The sequence below is a fragment of the Tachyglossus aculeatus genome, chromosome Y4, assembly GCF_015852505.1.
Source record: "Tachyglossus aculeatus isolate mTacAcu1 chromosome Y4, mTacAcu1.pri, whole genome shotgun sequence".
NCBI lineage: Eukaryota > Metazoa > Chordata > Mammalia > Monotremata > Tachyglossidae > Tachyglossus > Tachyglossus aculeatus.
In genome coordinates, this window is record NC_052096.1 from 2,194,033 (window position 1) to 2,205,163 (window position 11,131).

Below are 11,131 nucleotides of genomic sequence, written 5' to 3' on the forward strand. Positions count from 1 at the left end.
GCGTTAGAGCGGGCGCGCGCGCCGGACGAACGTGGGCGCGCGCGGCGGGGGGGGGCGGGGGCGCGCGCCTGGGGGGGGGCGGGGGCGCGCGCCTGGACGAACGTGTGCGCGCGCGCCGGACCGAACGTGCGCGTGCGCGCGCTCTCCCCGGCAACCAATGGGCGGGCCGAAGGAGACTCCCTCAGGAAAAGCGCGCGCTGGGGAGGCCTGGGCCGCTGAGGGGAAAGAGGGAGGCTTGGGGCCCTGAGGGGGAAGAGGGAGGAGAAACGTTGAGGAAAACGGGGGGCGGGAGGGGTTAGGGCCCCATTCATTCATTCATTCATTCATTCATTCAGTCGTATTTATTGAGCGCTTACTGTATGCAGAGCACTGGACTGAGCGCTTGGGAAGTCCAAGCTGGCAACACACAGAGACGGTCCCTACCCCAGCACAGGGCTCACGGTCTTGAAGGGGGAGGCAGACAGCGAAACGTATTAACAAAATAAAATAAATGGAATAAATATGTGCAAATAAAATAAATAAATAGAGTAGTAAATACGTAGAAATATGTATATATATATACATGGTCCCGCCCCCGTCTCCTCGGATTCTTCCACTGGGCGGGGCGCGCCGGTTCGGCCTGACCGCGGCCTTCCTTCCCCTCAGGCCTCCGCCTCCTCAGGTGTCTTCCCCACAGCACCTGTATATATGTGTATATGTTTGTACACATTTATTACTCTATTTTACTTGTACATATCTATTCTATTTATTTTATTTTGTTAGTATCTTTGGTTTTGGTCTCTGTCTCTGTCTCTGTAAATATGTTTGTACATATTTATTACTCTACTTATTTTACTTGTACATATCTGTCTCTGTATATATGTACATATCTGTCTCTGTCTCTGTATATATGTTTGTACATATTTATTACTCTATTTTACTTGTCCAGATCTATTCTATTTATTTTATTTTGTTAGTATGTTTGGTTTTGTTCTCTGTCTCTGTCTCTATATGTATATATGTTTGTACATATTTATTACTCTATTTATTTGTATTACTTGTACATATCTGTCTCTGCATATATGTATATGTTTGTACATATTTATTACTCTATTTTACTTGTACATATCTATTCTATTTATTTTATTTTGTTAGTAAGTTTGGTTTTGGTCTCTGTCTCTGTCTCTGTATATATGTATATATGTTTGTACATATTTATTACTCTATTTATTTTACTTGTACATATCTGTCTATATATGTACATATCTGTCTCTATCTCTGTATATGTGTATATATGTTTGTACATATTTATTACTCTATTTATTTATTTATTTTGCTTGTACATATCTGTCTATATATGTACATATCTGTCTCTATATATATGTATATATGTTTGTACATATTTATTACTCCATTTATTTATTTATTTTACTTGTACATATCTATTCTATTTTATTTTGCTAGTATGTTTGGTTTTGTTTTCTGTCTCTGTATATATGTATATATGTTTGTACATATTACTGTATTTATTTATTTATTTTACTTGTACATATCTGTCTCTGTCTCTGTATATATGTATATATGTTTGTACATATTTATTGCTCTATTTATTTATTTATTTGACTTGTACATATCTATTCTATGTATTTTATTCTGTTAGTATGTTTGGTTTTGTTCTCTGTATATATGTATATGTGTTTGCACATATTTATTACTCTATTTATTTTACTTGTACATATCTGTCTCTGTCTCTGTATATATGTACATCTATGTACATATCTGTCTCTGTATATATGTTTGTACATATTTATTACTCTATTTATTTATTTTACTTGTACATATCTATTCTATTTATTTTATTTTGTTAGTATGTTTGGTTTTGTTCTCTGTCTCCCCCTTTTAGACTGTGAGCCCACTGTTGGGTAGGGACTGTCTCTATATGTTGCCAACTTGTACTTCCCAAGCGCTTAGTACAGTGCTCTGTACACAGTAAGCGCTCAGTAAGTATGATTGATTGATTGACCTCCCCAACTGTCAGCCTCTCCATTCAGTCGTATTCATTGATATTCAATCGCATTGAATAGTCTATTTATTTTATTCTGTTAATATGTTTTGTTTTGTTCTCTGTCGTCTCCCCCTTCTAGACTGTGAGCCCACTGTTGGGTAGGGAACGTCTAAATATGTATGAATGAATGAATGAATGAGCACTTACTGTGTGCAGAGCACTGTACTAAGCGCTTGGGAAGTCCAAGTTGGCAACATAGAGAGACGGCCCCTACCCAACAGTGGGCTTACAGTCTAGAAGGGGGAGACGAAAAACAAAACAAAACATATTAACAAAGTAAAATAAATAGAATAAATATGCAAAAATAAAATAAATAGAGTAATAAATTCATTCACTCATTCAGTCATATTTATTGAGTGCTTACTGTGTGCAGAGCACTGGACTAAGTGCTTGGGAAGTCCAAGTTGGCAACATAGACAGCCCCTACCCAACAGTGGGCTCACAGTCTAGAAGGGGGAGACAGAGAACGAAACATAATAACAACATAAAATAGAGTAAATATGCAAAAATAAAATAGAGTAATAAATTCATTCATTCATTCAATCACATTTATTGAGCGCTTATTGTGTGCAGAGCACTGGACTGAGCACTTCGGAAGTCCAAGTTGGCAACATAGAAAGACAGTCCCTACCCAACAGTGGGCTCACAGTCTAGAAGGGGGAGACAGAGAACAAAACAAAACATATCAACAAAATAAATAGAATAAATATGCAAAAATAAAATTTAAAAATAGAGTAATAAATTCATACAAACATATAAGTATATACAGGTGCTGTGGGGAGGGGAAGGAGGTAAGGTGGCGGGGGGGAGTCTCTAGACTCCTTCTCTAGACTGTGAGTCCGTTGTTGGGTAGGGACTTCAAAGCCCTACTAAGAGCTCACCTCCTCCAGGAGGCCTTCCCAGACTGAGCCCCCTTCTTCCTCTCCCCCTCCACCCCCTCCCCATCCTCTCCGCCTTACGTCCTTCCCCTCCCCACTGCACCTATATATATGTATATATGTTTGTATGTATTTATTACTCTATTTTACTTGCACATATTTATTCTATTTATTTTACTTTGTTAATATGTTTTGTTTTGTTGTCTGCCCCCCCTTCTAGACTGTGAGCCCGCTGTTGGGTAGGGACCGTCTCTATATGTTGCCAACTTGGACTTCCCAAGCGCTTAGTACAGTGCTCTGCACACAGTAAGCGCTCCGTAAATACGATTGATTGAATGAATGAATGAATTGCCCTCCCCACGCCCCCTCTCAGCTCTCCAACAGCCCCTTCCTCACCAACCCACCCCCAACCGCCATCAGTTTCCAACTGAGGCATCTCTGCCCCCCACCCAAGGTCCTACGGCACTCCCATTCATTTATTCCATCGTATTTCTTGAGCACTTTCTGTGTGCAGAGCACTGTACTAAGCGCTTGGGAATTCTAGACTGTGAGCCCGCCGTTGGGTCGGGACCGTCTCCGAATGTCGCCAACTTGTATTTCCCAAGCGCTTAGTACAGTGCTCTGCATACAGTAAGCGCTCAATAAATACGATTGAATGAATGAAAGTACAAGTTGGCAACATAGAGAGACGGTCCCAACCCAACAATGGGCTCACAGTCTCCCACTGTGCCACCCTCGGCTGTCCCAGCCGGCCTCACCCTCCCTCAATTACACCCACTGCGATGCCAGCCGCGCCCAGTCCAGCCCATGGGCGATCACTTCCCTTGGGAGGGCAGGGCCCGGCTGCGGCCTTGATCCCCAACTTCTTCCAACCCGCAACACCCCAGGCCTCCGGACGCTGCCCCACTCCTGGGGCCTCAAAGTCAGGCCTGCCACACACACGTCTCTCTCGCGCACACATACGAACACACAACTCACACGGTTTGACAGGGCCTTTTCATTTTCCTTTCACTTTCCAGGGTTCAAAAAGAGGGCAAAGGCTCATCCTCTCCCCTGACCAGCCATGCAGGAGCAGGACGACAGGGGAGGCTTCATCCCCTTTGTCAAGTAGGTCTCCCCCTGAAATACCCTGGTTGGGGTGGTCGGGATGCCTGGGTTCCTGAAGAGCGGAAAGGGGCTCAGGAGCACATTCTTGCCCTTAGATGCTCCCGGATTGTAAGGCGTACCCCGCCTCCCGGCCAAGCCGCCTTCACTCTCCCCACTCAAGTGGCCCCCAGATCGGCCCCCCAGCCTTATGGGGAGATTTTCTGGGAAAACCTCAGTCGCCAACCCAGGTATGTGTCTCCCCGCTATTTATCACTGTATTCCAGCTCTAGGGGACCAAAGGAGAGGGCGAGCGTTTGGTCTCCATCCTTGGGGGTGAGGGGAGGGAGGACATGGGTGTATGGGAGATCATTGAACTACAAATCCCAGCATGTCTTGCAATGGGATACTGTCACCTGGCATTCTCTGGCCCCAGGGACTGTTGGGATCTGTGGTTCAAGATCCAGTACCAGGCTCCCACGAGGAAGGGTTTGGCAAGGAAGGTGGGCAGACAAAAATTCCAGCAGCTTCTGTGACAACTGTTAGTCATTCCAGGGGTCCAGGTGGGAAACAAAACTCCTTACAGGGCAGAAGACCAGTTCAAGGGAGCAAAGGGGAAATCAGTCAGATGGGGCCACCTTTTATCCCAAACCAGCTATTTATCCAAGGCCCTGTAGAGGCTTAAACTAGTCTCTCTCTCTCTCTCTCTCCCCACCCCCTCCTTTGGATCTTTTAGCTCTATTTCACCACAGGAAAAGCACACCATGGCTTCAGTTGTGTTGGTATGAGAACCTCCTCCAGCCTCTTCTCTCCTACAGACCCAATCACCTTGTCCCCAACTCTTTTCCTCTTTTTGCCCCTTCACAAAGACCACCCCCCCCCCCCATACACACACATACTCTCCTCGGGGATCCAGCATCCTGCCCAACTCCCAGCTGTTCCCCTTCCCACATTCAACCCCAAGTGTGAGAAGTAGAAGATGGGCCGCTGGCCCTGTCTTCCTCCATCCTCCTCACCCCCATACCTCCCAGGTGCACGGAGATGCCCATCGGGCACTGTCCCACCTGGAAGCCCCAGGAGATCTGCCGGCCCCCGAGACGCTGTGCAGAAGGCGGCGGCGACAGGGCAGGCCTCAGAGGCTCCGGGAGTCTTCGGTCCGGGTGCGGGCCGTGAGCTTCCACCTCGAGGAGTTGAGGAGACGCCAGCAAGCCATCGACAAGTAAGGGCTGAGGGTCCGGAGCCCCGAGGGGAGCAGGAGGATTAGCAGGTGGGGAGGAGTGAGGGTTTTGAGGTCTGGGGAGGAGAACCGGGGGCACAACACCGAAGTCCTCGATCCCCCGTGGTTCGCGTCACAGAGGGAAGAATCTGCAGTGGAGCAGCTGCAGCGCTTCATCTAGAGGTCCAGAGTCCAAGGTGGAAGCCCCAATTCTGACCCCGAGGCCTCCTATCCCCACGGAGATCCCAGGGCCCAAGGCAGAGCCCGGGACCACCACCGAGGTTGGGAACGGCGACAGCCAAAGACAGACCCAGGTGCTTGGAAGAAAACGGCATGGAGGCTGGGCAAAGCAGGGTGGGAACGGGGCAGGGGGTCTGGGTTATAAAGGGGAGTGGGGTGTCTGGGCCCTTGAGAGCAGAAGAGAGCACACTGAGGGTTAAGGATTGAACTGGGAGATTGAGGGAGGTGGGAATCAGTGGCCAGAAACTGTGGGGATAGAAAAGGGAGGGTGGGAGGCCTGGAGGTGAAGGGGGGCATTGGGGAAGATGGGGGCTTCCCCCCCAGTGTCTCATTTGCGCTCTCTACTTCCTCTTCATCCCCAACCCCTTGACAGCTCCTGTGGTCCCCATGGACTCCCCGTGTCCCAGAGCAGCCGTGGTTGCCCGGGCTCGGCTCTCTGACTTCCTCCTTGGTTGTCACGGCCCGCAGGGCCGCCCCGGAGGTCCAGTGGGACCAGAAGCTGGAGGTGGAGGAGTAGCCGTTCCCACGATCTCTAGCCTCACCTCCTTCTCTGTGTGCCCCCCCTCCCCAGGAGACCCAGGGTCCGGGGCGGGGAGGAGGGGGCGCCCTCACCAGAGGTCCCAAGGGCCCCTTTCTCCCTGTCGAGATTTCATTATTAAAGGAAATGAAGCTGATTCCATGTTTTCTCATCCTTACGGGGGTGGGGGAAGATGTAACCTTATTTTTTTAATGGTATTTGTTAAGCGTTTACTACGTGCCAGGCACTCTACTAAGTACTGAAGTAGATCATCATCATCGACAGTATTGAGTGCTTATTGTGTGCAGAGCACTGTACTAAGTGCTTGGGAGAGCACAATAGGGGAGAGTTGGTAGACACATTCCTCTCCCATAATGAGCTGACAGTTTTAAGATAATCGGGTTGGACGCAATCCATATCCATATCTAATTCCCATTATACAAATGGGGGAACTGAGGCCCGGAGAAGAGAGGTGACTCGCCCACGGTCACACAGCAGACAAGTGGCGGAGCTGGGATTAGAACCCAGGTCCTCTGACTCCTGGGCTGGTGCTTTTTCCTTTAGGCTACACTGCTTCTTGCTGTGGACAGGGAACGTGCCGACCGACTCTGTTGTATCCGATTCTGCCAAGCGCTCAGTACAGTGTTCTGCACACAGCAGGCGTGCAATGGATTGGTTGGGAAGGGGAAAGAGTCCCCTCATGTCCGATATATTGTGCCCGCACACTTCATTCCTCTAATGCTGCCCATCTCACTGTACCTCCATCTTGTCTATTTCCTTGCCGGCCCCTCACCTTCGTCCTGCCTGTGGCCTGAAACGCCCTTCCTCCTCAAATCTGAGACGACTTTCCCCCGCTTCAAAGCCTTACTGAAGGTCCATCTCCTCCAAGAGGCCTTCCCTGATTAAGCCCTCCTTTCCTCTTCTCCCACCCCCTTCTGTGTCGCCCCGACTCGCTCCCTTTATTCACCCCCCCCCTCCAAGCCTCACGGCACTTATGTCCATCTCCGTCATTTCTTTATTTCTGTTCATGTCTGCCTCTCCCTCTAGTCTGTAAGCTCATTGTGGATAGGGAATGTCTGTTATAATAATAATGATGGTATTTGTTCATTCATATTTATTGAGCGCTTACTGTGTGCAGAGCACTGTACTAAGTCCTTGGTAAGTACAACCAAGATTAAGACTGTGAGCCCCCCGTGGGACAACCTGATCACGCTGTAACCTCTCCAGTGCTTAGAACAGTGCTTTGCACATAGTAAGTGCTTAATAAAAGCCATTATTATTATTATTATTACAACTCGGCAACAGATAGAGACAATCCCTGCCCAGCAACGGGCTCGCAGCCTAGAGGGTGGAGACAGACAAGCTAAACGCTATGTGCAACCTCCCCAGCACTTAGAACAGTGCTTTGCACAGAGTAAGTGCTTAATAAATGCCATTATTATTATTATTACAACTCGGCAACAGATATAGGCAATCCCTGCCCAGCATCACACCTAGAAGGGCAGAGACAGACAAGCTAAACGCTATGTGCCAGGCACTGTTCTACTGTGAGCCCGTTGTTGAGTAGGGACCGTCTCTGTTGCCAACTTGGACTTCCCAAGTGCTTAGTACAGTGCTCTGCACACAGAGCAGTGCTCTGCATTGAATGAATGAATGAATATACAGGTGCTGTGGGGAGGGGAAGGAGGTAATCAGTCAATCAATCAATTGTATTTATTGAGTGCTTACTGTGTGCAGAGCACTGTACTAAGCACTTGGGAAGTACAAGTTTGCAACATATAGAGACAGTCCCTACCCAACAGTGGGCTCACAGTCTAGAAAGGGTAGACAGAGAACAAAACCAAACATATTAACAAAATAAAATAAGTAGAATAGATATGTACAAGTAAAATAAATAAACCAATAGAGTAATAAATATGTACAGGTAAGGCGGGGGGGATGGGGAGGGGGAAAGGAAGGAGGGGAACAGGAATTCTAGCAAAGGAAGGTTTTGATCCTTCGACCTCTGGGTTATGGGCCCAGTATGCTTCCGCTGCGCCACTCTGCTGACTATATATAATTGTATATATAATATAATATAATATATAATTGTTGTAGTGTCCTCTCCCAAGCACTTAGTACAGCACTCTGCGCACAGGAAGGGCTCAATCTACGACTGACTGACTGATTGACAGGAGGCCTTCCCAGACTGAGCCCTCACCTTCCTCCCCCCCACACCCTCCCGCCTTACCTCCTTCCCCTCCCCACAGCACCTATATATATATGTTTGTACACATTTATTACCCTATTTATACATATTTATTCTATTTATTTTATTTTGTTAATATGTTTTGTTTCGTTCTCAGTCTCCACCTTCTAGACTGTGAGCCCGTTGTTGGGCAGGGACCGTCTCTATATGTTGCCAACTTGTACTTCCCAAGCACTTAGTACAGTGCTCTGCACACAGTAAGTGCTCAATAAATACAATGGAATGAATGAATGAATACTTGTACATATTTATTCTATTTATTTTATTTTGTTAATATGCTTTGTTTTGTAGTCCGTCTCCCCCTTCTAGACTGTGAGCCCGCTGTTGGGTAGGGACTGTCTCTATATGTTGCCAACTTGGACTTCCCAAGCGCTTAGTACAGTGCTCTGCACACAGTAAGCGCTCAATAAATATGACTGATTGATTGATTGTAACCTCCCCAGCGCTTAGAACAGTGGTTTTCACCTAGTAAGCGCTTACTAAATGCCATCATTATCATTATTATTATTACTTCACTTCTCTGGGCCTCAGTTCCGTCATTATTATTGTTATTAATAAATACAACTGACTGACTGACTGACTGGCTGCCTGAGGGAAGTTCACTTCTCTGGGCCTCAGTTCCATCATTATTATTGTTATTATTATTAATAAATACGACTGACTGACTGGCTGCCTGAGGGAAGTTCACTTCTCTGGGCCTCAGTTCCGTCATTATTATTGTTATTATTATTAATAAATACGACTGACTGACTGACTGACTGGCTGCCTGAGGGAAGTTCACTTCTCTGGGCCTCAGTTCCATCATTATTATTGTTATTATTATTAATAAATACGACTGACTGACTGGCTGCCTGAGGGAAGTTCACTTCTCTGGGCCTCAGTTCCGTCATTATTATTGTTATTATTATTAATAAATACGACTGACTGACTGACTGACTGGCTGCCTGAGGGAAGTTCACTTCTCTGGGCCTCAGTTCCATCATTATTATTGTTATTATTATTAATAAATATGACTGGCTGCCTGAGGGAAGTTCACTTCTCTGGGCCTCTGTTCCATCATTGTTATTATTATTAATAAATACGACTGACTGACTGACTTTTAGACTGTGAGCCCACTGTTGGGTAGGGACTGTCTCTATATGCTGCCAACTTGTACTTCCCAAGCGCTCAGTACAGTGCTGTGCACACAGTAAGCGCTCAATAAATACGATTGATTGATTGATTGACTGACTGACTGGCTGCCTGAGGGAAGTTCACTTCTCTGGGCCTCAGTTCCGCCATTATTATTGTTATTATTATTAATAAATATGACCGACTGACTGAGGGAAGTTCACTTCTCTGGGCCTCAGTTCCATCATTATTGTTTTTATTATTAATAAATATGACTGACTGACTAATAAATACGACTGACTGACTGACTCACTGACTGACTGACTGGCTGCCTGAGGGAAGTTCACTTCTCTGGGCCTCAGTTCCATCCTTATTATTGTTGTTATTATTAATAAATACGACTGACTGACTGACTGATTAATAAATACGACTGACTGACGACTGACTGACTGACTGGCTACCGACTGACTGACTGGCTGCCTGAGAGAAGTTCACTTCTCTGGGCCTCAGTTCTGTCATTATTATTGTTTTTATTATTAATAAATACGACTGACTGCCTGAGGGAAGTTCACTTCTCTGGGCCTCAGTTCCGTCATTATTATTGTTATTATTATTAATAAATACAACTGACTGATTAATAAATATGACTGACTGGCTGCCTGAGGGAAGTTCACTTCTCTGGGCCTCAGTTCCGTCATTATCATTGTTATTATTATTAATAAATACGACCGACTGACTGAGGGAAGTTCACTTCTCTGGGCCTCAGTTCCGTCATTGTTACTGTTATTATTAATAAATACGACTGACTGACTGATTAATAAATACGACTGACTGACTGGCTGCCTGAGGGAAGTTCACTTCTCTGGGCCTCAGTTCCGTCATTATTATTGTTGTTATTATAAATAAATACGACTGACTGACTGACTGATTAATAAATACGACTGACTGACTGGCTGCCTGAGGGAAGTTCACTTCTCTGGGCCTCAGTTCCGTCATTATCATTGTTATTATTATTAATAAATACGACCGACTGAGGGAAGTTCACTTCTCTGGGCCTCAGTTCCGGCATTATTATTGTTATTATTATTAATAAATACGACTGACTGATTAGTAAATATGACTGACTGGCTGTCTGAGGGAAGTTCACTTCTCTGGGCCTCAGTTCCGTCATTATCATTGTTATTATTATTAATAAATACGACCGACTGAGGGAAGTTCACTTCTCTGGGCCTCAGTTCCGGCATTATTATTGTTATTATTATTAATAAATACGACTGACTGATTAGTAAATATGACTGACTGGCTGTCTGAGGGAAGTTCACTTCTCTGGGCCTCAGTTCCGTCATTATCATTGTTATTATTATTAATAAATACGACCGACTGAGGGAAGTTCACTTCTCTGGGCCTCAGTTCCGGCATTATTATTGTTATTATTATTAATAAATACGACTGACTGATTAGTAAATATGACTGACTGGCTGTCTGAGGGAAGTTCACTTCTCTGGGCCTCAGTTCCGTCATTATTATTAATAAATACGACTGACTGAGGGAAGTTCACTTCTCTGGGCCTCAGTTCCGTCATTATTATTGTTATTATTAATAAATACGACTGACTGACTAATAAATACGACTGACTGGCTGGCTGCCTGAGGGAAGTTCAGTTCTCTGGGCCTCAGTTCCGTCATTATCATTGTTATTATTATTAATAAATACGACCGACTGAGGGAAGTTGACTTCTCTGGGCCTCAGTTCCGTCATTATTATTATTATTAATAATAAATACGACTGACTGTCT

At 45.6% G+C, this 11,131-nt stretch overlaps 1 protein-coding gene across 1 annotated transcript; it reads left to right on the forward strand.

Moving 5' to 3' along the window:
* Nucleotides 1-3,947: 3,947 nt before the first annotated feature.
* On the forward strand, nucleotides 3,948-6,125 carry INCA1 (inhibitor of CDK, cyclin A1 interacting protein 1). The gene is made up of 6 exons (XM_038768953.1): nucleotides 3,948-4,029; nucleotides 4,125-4,256; nucleotides 4,742-4,787; nucleotides 5,037-5,224; nucleotides 5,361-5,535; nucleotides 5,835-6,125. The coding sequence occupies exons 1-6, from the start codon at nucleotides 3,986-3,988 to the stop codon at nucleotides 5,976-5,978; spliced, it is 729 nt and encodes a 242-aa protein (XP_038624881.1). The 5' UTR covers nucleotides 3,948-3,985; the 3' UTR covers nucleotides 5,979-6,125.
* The last annotated feature ends 5,006 nt before the right edge of the window (nucleotides 6,126-11,131 follow it).

Coding starts and splice junctions, on each gene's coding strand:
- INCA1 (XM_038768953.1), top strand. CDS start 3,986: ATGCAGGAGCAGGACGACAGGGGAGGCTTCATCCCCTTTGTCAA. Junction 5,225..5,360: donor CGCCAGCAAGCCATCGACAA/GTAAGGGCTGAG, acceptor TTCGCGTCACAG/AGGGAAGAATCTGCAGTGGA. Junction 5,536..5,834: donor ACAGCCAAAGACAGACCCAG/GTGCTTGGAAGA, acceptor ACCCCTTGACAG/CTCCTGTGGTCCCCATGGAC.